Source organism: Salmo salar, chromosome 12 (assembly GCF_965601325.2).
Source record: "Salmo salar chromosome 12, fSalSal1, whole genome shotgun sequence".
In the NCBI taxonomy this organism is placed as follows: Eukaryota; Metazoa; Chordata; class Actinopteri; order Salmoniformes; family Salmonidae; genus Salmo; species Salmo salar.
In genome coordinates, this window is record NC_138302.1 from 4,327,501 (window position 1) to 4,344,674 (window position 17,174).

Genomic DNA, 17,174 nt, shown 5'->3' on the forward strand with positions numbered 1-17,174 from the left:
TCAAAGTTGGATCAGCCTGTAGTGTGGTTTTCCACTTTAATTTTGAGTGTGACTCCAAATCCAGACCTCCATGGGTTGATAAATTGGATTTCCATTGATTATTTTTGTGTGATTTTGTTGTCAGCACATTCAACTATGTAAAGAAAAAAGTATTTAATAAGATTATTTCTTTCATTCAGATCTAGGATGTGTTGTTTAAGTGTTCCCTTTATTTTTTTGAGCAGTATATATATATATATAAACAAAGACATGTAAATTGAAAAAGGTCAAACAAAACGAAGTGCATCTTGTTTGCAGCTTCTTTCCAGCTTCAGTATGAAGTTATATTGTTGTTGCTAAGTGATTGTTATATTATTAGTACCAGCTCGTTTTGAACAGTGTCCTAAGGAGAGAACACATGTTCTATGTCAGGTGAAATCGTGCCTCATTAGTTCAGTGTTATGACTGCATCCAAATAAAAAGTCACTAGAAAAAACAGCTTCAACAAAAACGCAGCTACTTTTTACTGTTATTCTGGCTGTTATTTTTTGACGCGATTGTAAATTAGCCGTAGTTGGCTAGTCAGCAAGCAAGGGGATAAGAACGTTGCCAGCCAGTACGGCGATGGAACATTTAGAACAAACGACTGGGTCGCGTCGATAGATATTCTATATAGATAACATATATTTATATATGTAGGTGAACAGGTTAAACATAATAACTCTGTTAGGCCTGTCAGGTCAGGGGCTTGTCGGGTTAGGAAACGCCCCAGTGAGACTCATAGAGACTAATGCAGACAGAGGGGTTTTTCATACAGAATTCATTAGAATACCTGTGTAGGTGTAGGATTAGAATCCAAGTCTGTATTTTTTTTTTTAACTATCAAGAGACGCCATTTTTTAATTCCCCTAATTCTCTTTAGAGAATAGTCTTTGCACTGGAATATTTGGTGACATATGTATTGCAAGGTATTGCATAGCTCATTTTGTTTCTATTATATTATGCAAGTGTAATTCAGCAGGGGAGAATGTAACAAGGTTGGTTATGTTTCCACTTCCAACATGTATTTAATGTTCAAGCATTCTTATTGGTTGGTTCAACTCCGATGACAATAAGGCGTGTTGTGATTGGCCCCCCGCTTGCAGATAGGGGGAGATTGCGAACGTCAGGTCTCCCCAGTATGAAAATGTGATGCAAGGAGTCACGTTCTGAATACTGTTTTATATTATACAACGTGTACAAGTTTGCTGTACGTTAGTGATTTATACATGTGTTGGTATATGGTACCTGTTAGGGACTGAGGGGCTTTCTGGGATGTGCTTTGGCATATGATTGCTGTACGTTACTGATTTATACATGTGTGGGTATATGGTACCTGTTAGGGATTGAGGGGCTTTCTGGGATGTGCTTTGGCATATGATTGCTGTAAATAAGTGTGTTAGCTAGCATACACCGTTGTAATGGTCACATAAGCCCACTGCTGACGCAGTTGTTTTCATGCTACAGATTTTACCATCGACAGCCATCAATATCGTTAAGCCCTCCACAACTAACGTGCTGTTTCCTATTTAACAACAGGTAATAAATGATGCTCAACTGGGACCACTGGCTGGTGTGATTTATTAGGAGAAAACACAACGCATGGAGAGTACGATTTACATCTGTTACACACACATATACACATATATATATATATATATAGAACTGGGTCGTGTCTCTAGCAACCCTAGATTTGTGTCGGGGCTATATATATTGTGGAAGGATGAAATAGTATGAATAAATTAATTAAAATAAAGTTTTTAATGAAAATATGTCAATCATTATTTGAATGTGTTGGTAACTCGTTGTATAAAAGTGATAATGCCCTCGAAGCTGGTGTTTGGAGGATATTGGCACGGTTTGCCGGCCTTGTTTTTCATAGACAGACCTATGGATGCAAGGACTGACCATCCATGATATCAACATTATAGTTTTAACCATGTTGAGGCTGTACAGTGTTGATTTATCATTTAATTCGTTTACAAACAAGAGTAAAAACAAGCTTCTATTTGGGGTTCTGATGGGTTATGACAGTTGAACTAAACTCATGAGGCATTCATAGTGTGCGACAATACTTACTGGTGTTAATCAGATCTCCAATCTCCTCTTCTTCCTCCAATATGACAGTTATCTCTCCTTCTTCCTTCACTACAAAAACGGTATCTTCCTCTTCCTTCACCTTAACATCTTCCTCCTTTTTCACTCGGAACGCGTCTTCCTCTTCTTTCACTGAAACGTCCATCTCCTCTTCTTCTTCTTTCACTGTGATATCCTCCTCTTCTTTTACTGTAACATCCTCCTCTTCCTCTTTCACTCTGAACGCCTCTTCCTCTTCTTTCACTGTAGCAGCTTCACCCTCTACTTCTTTTTTTACTGTGATATCCTCCTCTTCCTCCTCCTCTTTGACGAGAGATTCTTCCTCCTCATCTTTAGCAGGACGAGAGTAGCTTCGTGACCTCATGGTCGGAGATGTTAGCTAGCTATGCTAATGCTAACGTAACCAGCCCGCTAACTGACTAACAACAACAACACAGTAAATATAAAATGAAATCGGATAACTAACTAGACGACAGAAATGTGTCCACCAAATACCGTGGCTAATATACCAGAAAGTGTATAGAGAGTTTTAACGTTTCAGCTATTTTGGTTTCCGAGATGGCTGACTAGCTGTTGTTGCGTAAAGGTAAAAAAAAAGAAGTGTTCCGTCCACTAGATTATACGTCACACCAACAGCACTACCTTAAATTCCCACACCGCCATCTGCTGACTGGAGTGGGTAACGCAGTTGAGGGAAACATTTATTTTATTTAGATGCAAAAAAAGTGAATCACTTTTAACGATTAAAAAAAAATATATATTATTTGATTTCAATAATAATATTATAACATTATATGAAACGTACATAAAGGGAACCATGCATTGATTAATGCAAATACAAAGTGATCATTTGAAACATTTAGGCTGGGAGTCAATCAGAATCTGCTTAATATCATTGTCCATTTCTCACTCTCTCACTCTCTCACTCTGTCTGTCTGTCTGTCTGTCTGTCTGTCTGTCTGTCTGTCTGTCTGTCTGTCTGTCTGTCTGTCTGTCTGTCTGTCTGTCTGTCTGTCTGTCTGTCTGTCTGTCTGTCTGTCTGTCTGTCTGTCTGTCTCTCTCTCTCTCTCTCTCTCTCTCTGTCTCTCTCTCTCTCTATATATATATATAGAGAGAGAGAGAGAGAGAAAGAGAGAGAGAGAGAGAGACCCCTCTCCCGTCTGACCCACTCTCAGCCTCTCTGTATCTATACCACTTTCTCTCTCTCTCCCCTCTGTTCTCTCTCTGTTTATTTCTATCTGTTTATTTCTGTCTCTTCCTCTCCTCTCCAATAAACAAAATAGAGAAGACACGAAACATCAACAACAACAAAAAACGATAGAAATGAACAGTAAATATTGCACTCAAAAAGGTTTTAAAAATTATATAAAGACATTTCAAGTGTTATATTAGCAGTGTTTTAGCAATGTGCAAATAGTTGTAGTAGAGAATAGTAGGTAGATAAACAAACAGATAAATATAGGTGGTGTTTACAATGTTGTTTGTGTTCCACTGGTTGCCCTGTTCTCATGGCAACGGTATCAATGCTCCCTAGGAGAGGGGTGGTGGGTGTGAAGTCAGGCGCAGGAGAGTAATAATATAGAGAAGGTGTTTATTTAAGTTATTTATTTATTTATTTTCCATCCAATAGAACAGGCAACAGACCACAACAGCAGCCCACTAAAATAATCCGGAAAACAAAATCCAGAAAAATACACCTGTCTAACAGAACATTAAAAGATTTTTTTAAAAAAACAACCACAGGTAAACAAACAATCCCGCACGAAACTAAACTGGTAGGGCGAGATTAAAACCTGTCTGGGCCAGTGGGACGTTTGCGTCCCACCTAGTCAACAGCCAGTGGAATCGCGTCGCGCGAAATACAAAACCTCATAAAAGCTATAACTTCAATTTCTCAAACATATGACTATTTTACACCGTTTTATAGATACACCTCTCCTGAATCGAACCACGTTGTCCGATTTCAAAAAGGCTTTACAGCAAAAGCAAAACATTAGATTATGTTAGGAGAGTAACCAGCCAGAAATAATCACACAGCCATTTTCAAAGCAACTAGATGCATCACAAATACCCAAAACACAGCTAAATGCAGCACTAACCTTTGACAATCTTCATCAGATGACACTCCTAGGACATCATGTTACACAATACATGCATTTTCTGTTCGATAAAGTTCATATTTATATATAAAAACTGCATTTTACATCGGCGCGTGACGTTCAGAAAATCTTTTCCCTCAAATGCTTCCGGTGAATCAGCGCTACAATTTACAAAATTACTATTCGAAAACATTGTTAAAATGTAATATTGCCATTCAAAGAATTAGAGATTAACCTGTTGGGGGTAGGGGGCAGTATTGACACGGCCGGATAAAAAACGTACCCGATTTAATCTGGTTACTACTCCTGCCCAGTAACTAGAATATGCATATAATTATTGGCTTTGGATAGAAAACACCCTAAAGTTTCTAAAACTGTTTGAATGGTGTCTGTGAGTATAACAGAACTCATATGGCAGGCAAAAACCTGAGAAGATTCCTTACAGGAAGTGCCCTCTCTGACAAGATCTTGTTCTTCTTGTCTCTGTTTATTGAAGACTGGGGATCTTTGCTGTAACGTGACACTTCCTACGGCTCCCATAGGCTCTCAGAGCCTGGGAAAAAGCTGAATGATATCGAGGCAGCCCCAGGCTGAAACACATTATCGCTTTTGGCAAGTGGCCGATCAGAGGACAATGGGCTTAGGCGCGTGCACGAGTCGACCCCGTGCTGTATTTTCTTTAGTCTTTTTACCTAAACGCAGATTCCCGGTCGGAATATTATTGCTTTTTTACGAGAAAAATGGCATAAAAATTGATTTTAAACAGCGGTTGACATGCTTCGAAGTACGGTAATGGAATATTTAGAATTTTTTTGTCACGAAATGCGCCGTGCTTGTCACCCTTCTTTACCCTTTCGGATAGTGTCTTGAACGCACGAACAAAACGCCGCTGTTTGGATATAACTATGGATTATTTGGGACCAAACCAACATTTGTTATTGAAGTAGAAGTCCTGGGAGTGCATTCTGACGAAGAACACCAAAGGAATCAAACTTCTCTAATAGTAAATCGGAGTTTGGTGAAGGCTAAACTTGCTGGGTGTCTAAATAGCTAGCCCTGTGATGCCGGGCTATCTACTTAGAATATTGCAAAATGTGCTTTCACCGAAAAGCTATTTTAAAATCGGACATATCGAGTGCATAGAGGAGTTCTGTATCTATAATTCTTAAAATAATTGTTATGCTTTTTGTGAACGTTTATCGTGAGTAATTTAGTACATTTTTTGTAAATTCACCGGAAGTTTGCGGGGGGTATGCTAGTTCTGAACGTCACATGCTAATGTAAAAAGCTGGTTTTTGATATACATATGAACTTGATTGAACAAAACATGCATGTATTGTATAACATAATGTCCTAGGGTTGTCATCTGATGAAGATCATCAAAGGTTAGTGCTGCATTTAGCTGTCTTCTGGGTTTTTGTGACATTATATGATAGCTTGAAAAATGGGTGTCTGATTATTTCTGGCTGGGTACTCTGCTGACATAATCTAAAGTTTTGCTTTCGTTGTAAAGCCTTTTTGAAATCGGACAGTGTGGTTAGATTAACGAGAGTCTTGTCTTTAAAATGGTGTAAAATAGTCATATGTTTGAGAAATCGAAGTAATAGCATTTCTAAGGTATTTGAATAACGCGCCACGGGATTTCACTGGCTGTTACGTAGGTGGGACGAAATCGTCCCACTGGCCCTAGAGAAGTTAACATCTCGTGAATGCCACCGCTTTGCCAGATTTAAAAATAACTTTACTGGGAAATCACACTTTCCAATAAACGACTTGGTATGCTCAGAAAAATAGGCTAGGCGATTCATGTTAGCTCCATCTTGGAACCATCAACCATCAAAAATACTATTGTAAATATTCCCTTACCTTTGATTATCTTCATCAGAAGGCACTTCCAGGAATCCCAGGTCCACAACAAATGTAGTTTTGTTCGAAAAAGTTAATAATTTATGTCCCAATAGTTCCTTCTTGTTAGCGTGTTCCGAAGGCTACTCAAAATGTACCGTAGTGCGCGGGACTTGTCGTCATGAATGTGCAAAAAAAATATATTTAAGTTCGTTCAAACATGTCAAACGTTGTATAACATACATCTTCAGGGCCTGTTTCAACAAGAGAGCCAATAAGATTCGAGGGGGACGATTTCAATGTGTTTCAAAATGTTTCCAAAGGTGGGGGTAGACAGGGCCGCCGGCGTCATAATGGTGATGGCCCTCCCGCTGTGACCAATTTCCAACGCGTCTCATTGACTGAGTTTCGACAGTAGAAGGCTCAAAACACTTTGTAAAGACTGGCGACATCTTGTGGAAGCAATAGGAAGTGCTCAAATAACGATAGTTCACGGTGTGAATAATAGGCGACGATGTGAAGTTGAGTCCACAATTCAGAATTCCACTTCCTGTTTCAATCGGTCTCGGGGTTTTGACTGCCATATGAGTTCTGTTATACTCACAGACACCATTCAAACAGTTTTAGAAACTTTAGGGTGTTTTCTATCCACAGGTATTAATTATATGCATATCCTAGCTTCTGAGTCTGATTAGTAGGCCGTTGAAAATGGGCACACATTTTTTCCAAAATGCGCTGTGGCGCCCCCTATCCTAGGGTAGCGTCAAGAGGATAACATAAATCTTTAGGGGCTTTTTCAACCAGAGCTTCAATAATATTCAAGGCGGACGATTGCATTGTCTTACTAAACGTTTCGAAAGGGGAGGGTAGCCATGGGCGGCCGCGTCATTGTAGTAAATGGCCCACCCCCTGTGACCAAGTTCCACAGCCTCTCTTTGGGTCAGTTTGTGCCACAGACTGTCGACATCTAGTGGAAGCATTAGGAAGTGCTAAATGATTAATAAGCCCCTGTGTGTTTCAATGGCAAATGTTTGAAGTGATTTCCACACATCAGATTTCCATTTCCTGTTAGGATTTGTCTCAGGGTTTTGACTGCCATATGAGTTCTGTTATACTCACAGACACCATTCAAACAGTTTTAGAAACTTTGGGGTGTTTTCTATCCAAATCTACTAATTATATGCATATTCTAGTTACTGGGCAGGAGTAGTAACCAGATTAAATCGGGTACGTTTTTTTATCCGGCCGTGCAAATACTTACCCCTATCCCCAACAGTACCCCACTAATAACCCAAACTAGAAACAGGTGAAACACAAAACAGACAAAACCAATTGAAAAGAGAAAAAAGGGATCGGTGGCAGCTAGTAGACCGGCGACGACGACCGCCGAGCGCCGAGCGCCGAGCGCCGCCCGAACAGGGAGAGGAGACACCTTCGGTGGAAGTCGTGACAAACAGGCCATAAATCTTGCTGCTGTGATTTACACACTGGTATTTCACCTAATAGATATGGGAGTTCATCAATGTATGATTTAAAATTTTTTAAAAAAAAGTCTTTGTGGGTCTGTGATTTGTGGGAAATATGTATCTCTAATGTGGTTTAGGAAGTGCAGCTCGGTTTCTGACCTCAGTTTGTGGGCAGTGAGGCACATAGTCAAGGATTTCCTTACATTTCCTTACATTTCCTTAATTTTGTACTCTGTGTTTGGGGACAAATAATAACCAAATTTCCTTTTTTGGTTCATTCTTTCCAATGTGTCAAATAGTTATCTTTTTTGCTTTTCTCATAATTTGGTTGGGTCTAAACGTGCTGCTATCCTGGGGCATTGTGGGTTGTATTTGTGAACAGAGCACTAGAACCAGTGGGCTGAGAGGACTCTTCTCCAGGTTAATCTCTCTGTAGGTCCAGCTGGCTGAAGGGACTCTTCTCCAGGTTAATCTCTCTGTAGGTGAAGGCTCTGTGAGGTCTGTTTGTGAACAGAGCCCCAGAACCAGCTGGCTGAGAGGACTCTTCTCCAGGTTAATCTCTCTGTAGGTGAGGGCTTTGTGAGGTCTGTTTGTGTTTGTGAACAGAGCACTAGAACCAGCTGGCTGAGAGGACTCTTCTCCAGGTTTATCTCTCTTTAGGTCCAGCTGGCTGAGGGGACTCTTCTCCAGGTTAATCTCTCTGTAGGTGAAGGCTCTGTGGAGTCTGTTTGTGTTTGTGAACAGAGCCCCAGAACCAGCTGGCTGAGAGGACTCTTCTCCAGGTTCATCTCTCTGTAGGTCCAGCTGGCTGAGAGGACTCTTCTCCAGGTTAATCTCTCTGTAGGTCCAGCTGGCTGAGGGGACTCTTCTCCAGGTTAATCTCTCTGTAGGTCCAGCTGGCTGAGAGGACTCTTCTCCAGGTTCATCTCTCTGTAGGTCCAGCTGGCTGAGGGGACTCTTCTCCAGGTTAACTTCTTACATCTAGACGTTCCGCTACCGGAACACCGCTCCAATATCCAATGATAGGGCGTGGCGCGAAATACAAACTCCTCGAAAATCCGAAAACTTCCATTTTTCAAACATATGACTATTTTACACCATTTTAAAGACAAGACTCTCCTTTATCTAACCACACTGTCCGATTTCAAAAAGGCTTTACAACAAAAGAAAAACATTAGATTATGTCAGGAGAGTACCCAGCCAGAAATAATCAGACACCCATTTTTCAAGCTAGCATATAATGTCACAAAAACCAAAACCACAGCTAAATGCAGCACTAACCTTTGTTGATCTTCATCAGATGACACTCCTAGGACATTATGTTATACAATACATACATGTTTTGTTCAATCAAGTTCATATTTATATCAAAAACCAGCTTTTTACATTAGCATGTGACGTTCAGAACTAGCATTCCCACCGAACACTTCCGGTGAATTTACTAAATTACTCACGATAAACGTTCACAAAAAACATAACAATTATTTTAAGAATTATAGATACAGAACTCCTCTATGCACTCGATATGTCCGATTTTAAAATAGCTTTTCGGTGAAAGCACATTTTGCAATATTCTGAATAGATAGCCCGGCCATCACAGGCTAGCTATTTTGACACCCACCAAGTTTGACACCCACCAAACTCAGATTTACTATAAGAAAATTTGGATTACCTTTTGCTGTTCTTCGTCAGAATGCACTCCCAGGACTTCTACTTCAATAACAAATGTTGGTTTGGTTCCAAATAATCCATAGTTATATCCAAATAGCGGCGCTTTGTTCGTGCGTTCAAGACACTATCCGAAGGGTAACGAAGGGTGACGCGCCGGCGCATATCGTGACAAAAAATGTCAAAATATTCCATTACCGCACTTCGAAGCATGTCAAACGCTGTTTAAAATCAATTTTTATGCGATTTTTCTCGTAAAATAGCAATAATATTCCGACCGGGAGACGTCGTTTTCGTTCAAAGACTGAAAATGTAAAATGGACTCTTCACGTGTACGTGCGCACCCGTCTCATTGTTCTCAGATCGACCACTATCCAAATGCGCTACTGTTTTTCAGCCAGAGACTGCAGAGTCATCATTCAACATTCTGGCGCCTTCTGAGAGCCTATGGGAGCCTTAGAAAGTATCACGTTACAGCAGAGATCCTCTGTTTTCAATAAAGAGGCTAAAGTAGGCCAAGAAATGGTCAGAGTGGCCACTTCCTGTTTGGAATCTTCTCAGGTTTTGGCCTGCCATATGAGTTCTGTTATACTCACAGACACCATTCAAACAGTTTTAGAAACTTTAGGGTGTTTTCTATCCAAATCAAACAATTATATGCATATTCTAGTTACTGGGCAGGAGTAGTAACCAGATTAAATCGGGTACGTTTTTTATCTGGCCGTGAAAATACTGCCCCCTATCCATAACAAGTTAATCTCTCTGTAGGTCCAGCTGGCTGAGGGGACTCTTCTCCAGGTTCATCTCTCTGTAGGTCCAGCTGGCTGAGGGGCCTCTCCAGGTTCATCTCTCTGTAGGTGAAGGCTCTGTGATGTCACAGGTGTCCCCTGTTTTCCCCATTAGTCCCTGGGTTCTTATTCCTGTGTTCCCTGTTTGACTGTTGCCAGTTTGTCTTGTCTTGTCAACCAGTGTGGTTTTCCGTGCGCCTGTTTGTCCTTATTGCTGTTTTTCTAGTCCTCCTGCTTTTGACCCTTGCCTGCCTTGACACTGAACCTGTCTGCCTGCCCTGACCTCGAGCCTGCCTGGGACGGCTTCGGGATGTCAGGGGTTCCTACTCCAGCTGGAGCTTTACCTGGCAACCATTCAACCCGCTCCCTCGGGCCGTGAGAGCGTGTCCACCCTCGTCTCCTGCCTCTCAGGGAAAGCCCTGGAGTGGGCCAACACCGTATGAGGGGAAGGAGAAGCGGTGTTGGACCAATTCGAGGAGTTCACCCGCCGCTTCCGGGCAGTTTTCAACCACCCACCTGAGGGTAGAGCGGCGGGTGAACGGCTTTTTCACCTTAGGCAGGAGACGAGGAGCGCACAGGAGTTTGCGTTGGACTTTCGGACCCTGGCCGCCAGCGCTGGATGGAATGACAGGGCCCTGATCGATCACTACCATTGTAGTTTGCGTGAGGACGTCCGTAGGGAGTTGGCCTGCAGGGACACCACACTCACCTTTGACAAGCTGGTGGACATGTCCATCCGGTTGGATAACCTGCTGGCTACCCGCGGACGTCCAGATCGGGGTCTGTCGATTCCATCCCCCAGCACCACCGCTGCAACGCCCATGCACTTAGGGCGACCCGAGGAGGGGCCGTTCCATGCACCACCAGAGGGCACACTGCCGGTCGGTGCTGGGGAGGTTCCTCTGGGAGTCGAGGCAGCAGGCAGGGCACTCTCGTGTCACCCCAGGTGAGTCAGCACCAGGCTCACCCAGAGCCCCCTGTTGCTCACATGGTTGTTTTTTTAAATGAATTTTCCTGATTTTTCCCCGCATTCCCAGCATAAGGCACTCGTAGATTCAGGCGCAGCTGGGAATTTTATTGACAGATCATTTGCCCATAGTTTAGGGATCCCCATTGTTCCAGTGGATATGCCTTCCCTGTGCACGCCCTAGATAGTCAACCATTAGGGTCAGGGCTAATTAGGGAGGCCACTGCTCCAATGGGCATGGTTACGCAGGAGGGTCACAAGGAGAGAATCAGTCTCTTCCTTATTGATTCTCCTGCGTTTCCCGTGGTGCTGGGCCTACCCTGGTTGGCCTGTCATGACCCCACTATTTCGTGGCAACAGAGGGCACTCACGGGGTGGTCACGAAAGTGCTCGGGGAGCTGTTTAGGGGTTTCCGTCGGTGCTACTACGGTGGAAAGTCCAGACCAGGTCTCCACCGTGCGCATCCCCTCTGAATATGCCGATTTGGCTCTTGCCTTCTGTAAAAAGAAGGCGACTCAATTACCACCCCATCGACGGGGGGATTGTGCGATAAATCTCCTGGTAGACGTAGCACTTCCCAGGAGTCACGTGTATGCCCTGTCGCAAGAGGAGACCAGGCTGTAATGTTGCATACCAACTTACATACATCTAGTCTATGAGACCAGGCTGTAATGTTTCATACCAACTTACATACATCTAGTCTATGAGACCAGGCTGTAATGTTGCATACCAACTAACATACATCTAGGCTATGAGACCAGACTGTAATGTTACAGACCAACTTTTGAAAGTTCTATGAAATTTAACATAAGCCCTAGATGCCTTAAATGGCCCAATTTAGGCATATTTTTTTAAACAACGTGATGTTTCCCTCCAAAGGGATAACTTGATTATCGAAAGACAAACACGTTTGTTTACCTATTAGCCTAGTGGTTATTAAACAGTTAAGGCACATTATGTGAAATAGGCAGATCATGTGAAATAGGCACATCATGTGAAATAGGCACATCGTGTGAAACTGGCAGATCATGTGAAAAAGGTGCATCATGTGAAATCATTGTCAAAAACGCAAGAAATGTAGAGGCCTCGAGATTATTTATGGATTGAGGACAACTCTAAAGCATTTGCTATATCCCTGGGTTGATCTGATCCTAGATCTGCTGTTCCACCAACTCTACCACGGAGTTACACAGTGTGTATGCTGGGTTGATCTGATCCAGGGTCTGCTGATCCAGGATCTGCTGTTCCAGGGTCTGCTGTTCCATGGTCTGCTGTTCCAGGGTCTGGGTTGATCTGATCCAGGGTCTGCTGATCCAGGATCTGCTGTTCCAGGGTCTGCTGTTCCAGGGTCTGGGTTGATCTGATCCTGGGTCTGCTGTTCCAGGGTCTGGGTTGATCTGATCCAGGGTCTGGGTTGATCTGATCCAGGGTCTGTTGTTCCAGGGTCTGGGTTGATCTGTTCCAGGGTCTGCTGTTCCAGGGTCTGGGTTGATCTGATCCAGGGTCTGGGTTGATCTGATCCAGGATCTGCTGTACCAGGGTCTGGGTTGATCTGATCCTGAGCCCTTTTTAATAAAACTGTAATCTGTTTAGCTCAACTAACGTGATCCGTTGTAGAGAGGTATCCAGTCTCTCCTCTATCAGGTCTATGAGACCAGGCTGTAATGTTACATACCGTTGTAGAGAGGTATCCAGTCTCTCCTCTATCAGGTCTATGAGACCAGACTGTAATGTTACATACCGTTGTAGAGAGGTATCCAGTCTCTCCTCTATCAGGTCTATGAGACCAGGCTGTAATGTTACATACCGTTGTAGAGAGGTATCCAGTCTCTCGTCTATCAAGGCTATGAGACCATGCTGTAATGTTACATACCGTTGTAGAGAGGTATCCAGTCTCTTCTCTATCAGGTCTATGAGACCAGGCTGTAATGTTACATACCGTTGTAGAGAGGTATCCAGTCTCTCCTCTATCAGGTCTATGAGACCAGGCTGTAATGTTACATACCGTTGTAGAGAGGTATCCAGTCTCTCCTCTATCAGGTCTATGAGACCAGGCTGTAATGTTACATACCGTTGTAGAGAGGTATCCAGTCTCTCCTCTATCAGGTCTATCAGGTCTATGAGACCAGGCTGTAATGTTACATACCGTTGTAGAGAGGTATCCAGTCTCTCCTCTATCAGGTCTATGAGACCAGGCTGTAATGTTACATACCGTTGTAGAGAGGTATCCAGTCTCTCCTCTATCAGGTCTATGTGACCAGGCTGTAATGTTACATACCGTTGTAGAGAGGTATCCAGTCTCTCCTCTATCAGGTCTATGAGACCAGGCTGTAATGTTACATACCGTTGTAGAGAGGTATCCAGTCTCTCCTCTATCAGGTCTATGAGACCAGGCTGTAATGTTACATACCGTTGTAGAGAGGTATCCAGTCTCTCCTCTATCAGGTCTATGAGACCAGGCTGTAATGTTACATACCGTTGTAGAGAGGTATCCAGTCTCTCCTCTATCAGGTCTATCAGGTCTATGAGACCAGGCTGTAATGTTACATACCGTTGTAGAGAGGTATCCAGTCTCTCCTCTATCAGGTCTATGTGACCAGGCTGTAATGTTACATACCGTTGTAGAGAGGTATCCAGTCTCTCCTCTATCAGGTCTATGAGACCAGGCTGTAATGTTACATACCGTTGTAGAGAGGTATCCAGTCTCTCCTCTATCAGGTCTTTGAGAACAGGCTGTAATGTTACATACCGTTGTAGAGAGGTATCCAGTCTCTCCTCTATCAGGTCTATGAGACCAGGCTGTAATGTTACATACCGTTGTAGAGAGGTATCCAGTCTCTCCTCTATCAGGTCTATGAGACCAGACTGTAATGTTACATACCGTTGTAGAGAGGTATCCAGTCTCTCCTCTATCAGGACTATGAGACCAGGCTGTAATGTTACATACCGTTGTAGAGAGGTATCCAGTCTCTCGTCTATCAAGGCTATGAGACCAGGCTGTAATGTTACATACCGTTGTAGAGAGGTATCCAGTCTCTCCTCTATCAGGTCTATCAGGTCTATGAGACCAGGCTGTAATGTTACATACCGTTGTAGAGAGGTATCCAGTCTCTCCTCTATCAGGTCTTTGAGACCAGGCTGTAATGTTACATACCGTTGTAGAGAGGTATCCAGTCTCTCCTCTATCAGGTCTATGAGACCAGGCTGTAATGTTACATACCGTTGTGGAGAAGTATCCAGTCTCTCGTCTAACAAGGCTATGAGACCAGGCTGTAATGTTACATACCGTTGTAGAGAGGTATCCAGTCTCTCCTCTATCAGGTCTATCAGGTCTATGAGACCAGGCTGTAATGTTACATACCGTTGTAGAGAGGTATCCAGTCTCTCCTCTATCAGGTATTTGAGACCAGGCTGTAATGTTACATACCGTTGTAGAGAGGTATCCAGTCTCTCCTCTATCAGGTCTATGAGACCAGGCTGTAATGTTACATACCGTTGTAGAGAGGTATCCAGTCTCTCCTCTATCAGGTCTATGAGACCAAGCTGTAATGTTACATACCGTTGTAGAGATTTATCCAGTCTCTCCTCTATCAGGTCTATGAGACCAGGCTGTAATGTTACATACCGTTGTAGAGAGGTATCCAGTCTCTCCTCTATCAGGTCTATGAGACCAGGCTGTAATGTTACATACCGTTGTAGATTTGTATCCAGTCTCTCTGTCAGGTTTCCACTGTGTGAAAAAGTTGTGGTTCCTTCACAAAGTTCAGATCAAGTTGTCCTGTTGTAGCTCTGAGGTCAACTTGTCTCTGAAGTCTGTAGTCTGTAAATCTGTAGTCTGTCAGTCTGTAGTCTGTAGTCGGTCAGTCTGTAGTCTGTCAGTCTGTTGTCTGTAAGTCTGTAGTCTGTCAGTCTGTTAGTCTGTAGTCTGTAGTCTGTCAGTCTGTCAGTCTGTATAGTCAGATCAAGTTGTACTGTTGTATCTCTGAGGTCAGCTTGTCCTGTAGTATGTCAGTCTGTTGTCAGTCAGTCTGTAGTCTATCAGTCTGTAGTCTGTCAGTCTGTAGTCTGTCAGTCTGTAATCTGTCAGTCTGTAGTCTGTCAGTTTGTAGTCTGTCAGTCTGTAGTCTGTCAGTCTGTAGTCTGTCAGTCTGTAAGTCTGTAGTCTGTCAGTCTGTAGTCTGTCAGTCTGTAGTCTGTATAGTCAGATCAAGTTGTACTGTTGTATCTCTGAGGTCAGCTTGTCCTGTAGTATGTCAGTCTGTTGTCAGTCAGTCTGTAGTCTGTCAGTCTGTAGTCTGTCAGTCTGTCAGTCTGTAGTCTGTCAGTCTGTAGTCTGTCAGTCTGTAATCTGTCAGTCTGTAGTCTGTCAGTTTGTAGTCTGTCAGTCTGTAGTCTGTCGTTTGTAGTCTGTCAGTCTGTAGTCTGTCAGTCTGTAGTCTGTCAGTCTGTAGTCTGCCAGTCTGTAGTCTGTCAGTCTGTCAGTCTGTAGTCTGTCAGTCTGTCAGTCTATAGTCTGTCAGTCTGTAGTCTGTCAGTTTGTAGTCTGTCAGTCTGTAGTCTGCCAGTCTGTAGTCTGTCAGTCTGTAGTCTGCCAGTCTGTAGTCTGTCAGTCTGTAGTCTGTCAGTCTGTAGTCTGTCAGTCTGTATTCTGTGTAGTCAGATCAAGTTGTCCTGTTGTATCTCTGAGGTCAGCTTGTCTCAATCTAACCTCTTCCTGTTTCTCCCCTCCCCCATTTACCATCTAGTCCTCAATCTAACCTCTTCCTGTTTCTCATCTCCCCTCCCCCATTTACCATCTAGTCCTCAATCTAACCTCTTCCTGTTTCTCATCTCCCTCCCCCATTTACCATCCAGGCCTTAATCTAACCTCTTCCTGTTTCTCATCTTCCCTCCCCCATTTACCATATCATCCTCAATCTAACCTCTTTCTGTTTCTCATCTCCCCCATTTACCATCTAGTCCTCAATCTAACCTCTTCCTGTTTCTCATCTCCCCCATTTACCATCTAATCCTCAATCTAACCCCTTTCTGTTTCTCATCTCCCCTCCCCCATTTACCATCTAGTCCTAAATCTAACCTCTTTCTGTTTCTCATCTCCCCTATTTACCACATAGTCCTCATTCTAACCTTTCTGTTTCTCATCTTCCCTCCCCCATTTACCATTTCATCCTCAATCTAACCTCTTCCTGTTTCTCATCTCCCCTCCCCCATTTACCATATCATCATCAATCTAACCTCTTTCTGTTTCTCATCTCCCCTCCCCCATTTACCATATAGTCCTCAATCTAACCTCTTCCTGTTTCTCATCTCCTCTCCCCCATTTACCATCTAATCCCCAATCTAACCTCTTCCTGTTTCTCATCTCCCCTCCCCTATTTACCATATAGTCCGCAATCTAACCTCTTCCTGTTTCTCATCTCCCCTCCCCCATTTACCATCTAGTCCTCAATCTAACCTCTTCCTGTTTCTCATCTCCCCCATTTTACAATGAAGTCATTTAGCAGATGCTCCACCCTCTCTAAAAGTGGAAAAAAAAGTGTTTTTACCAGTGAACAGAGACAGAAAAGGTCAACTAATGACACCTGATAAAAACACAATTATATCTTGTTTCCCCCCAACAAGACGTGAGGTCGATTTCACCCCCCCACCCCAAAAAAAATAATGAAACTATAAATCAATTAGTTTATTGATGAAAAACAAAATAAACATTGAGGGAAACATTTAACATTATTCAGTTGCTATCATGAAATGCCCCTACTCGGATGGTATTGCGCCGTCCCAACCTTCGCTCTCTCTCTCCCGCTACTCTCTCCTCTTCCATCCTATCATCTCTTCCCTCTGCTCAAACCTTCTCCAACCTATCTCCTGATTCTGCCTCCTCAACCCTCCTCTCCTCCCTTTCTGCATCCTTTGATTTTCTCTGTCCCCTATCCTCCAGGCCGGCTCGGTCCTCCCCTCCTGCTCCGTGGCTCGACGACTCACTACGTGCTCACAGAACAGGGCTCCGGGTAGCCGAGCGGAAATGGAGGAAAACTCGCCTCCCTGCGGACCTGGCATCTTTTCAGTCCCTCCTCTCTACATTCTCCTCTTCTGTCTCTGCTGCTAAAGCCACTTTCTACCACTCTAAATTCCAAGCATCTGCCTCTAACCCTAGGAAGCTCTTTGCTACCTTCTCCTCCCTCCTGAATCCTCCTCCCCCTCCCCCCCCCTCCTCCCTCTCTGCGGA

The 17,174-nt window shown here is 43.4% G+C and overlaps 1 protein-coding gene and 1 non-coding gene across 2 annotated transcripts in view; one reads left to right on the plus strand and one right to left on the minus strand.

The window, feature by feature from the left end:
* LOC106593538 (uncharacterized) overlaps nt 1-17,174 on the minus strand; it is a 35,676-nt gene that overhangs the window by 4,592 nt on the left and 13,910 nt on the right. The window contains exons 3-4 of the mRNA XM_014184878.3: nt 12,140-12,513; nt 2,098-2,494 (exon numbers count right to left, since the gene is read on the minus strand). Coding sequence (XP_014040353.2) covers nt 2,098-2,494; nt 12,140-12,513 — 771 coding nt within the window. The remainder of the gene's footprint in view (nt 1-2,097; nt 2,495-12,139; nt 12,514-17,174) is intronic.
* On the plus strand, nt 3,185-3,257 carry LOC145859659 (small nucleolar RNA TB11Cs4H1). Its single transcript, XR_014379905.1, has one exon. It is a non-coding gene; the product is annotated as a small nucleolar RNA TB11Cs4H1 (small nucleolar RNA).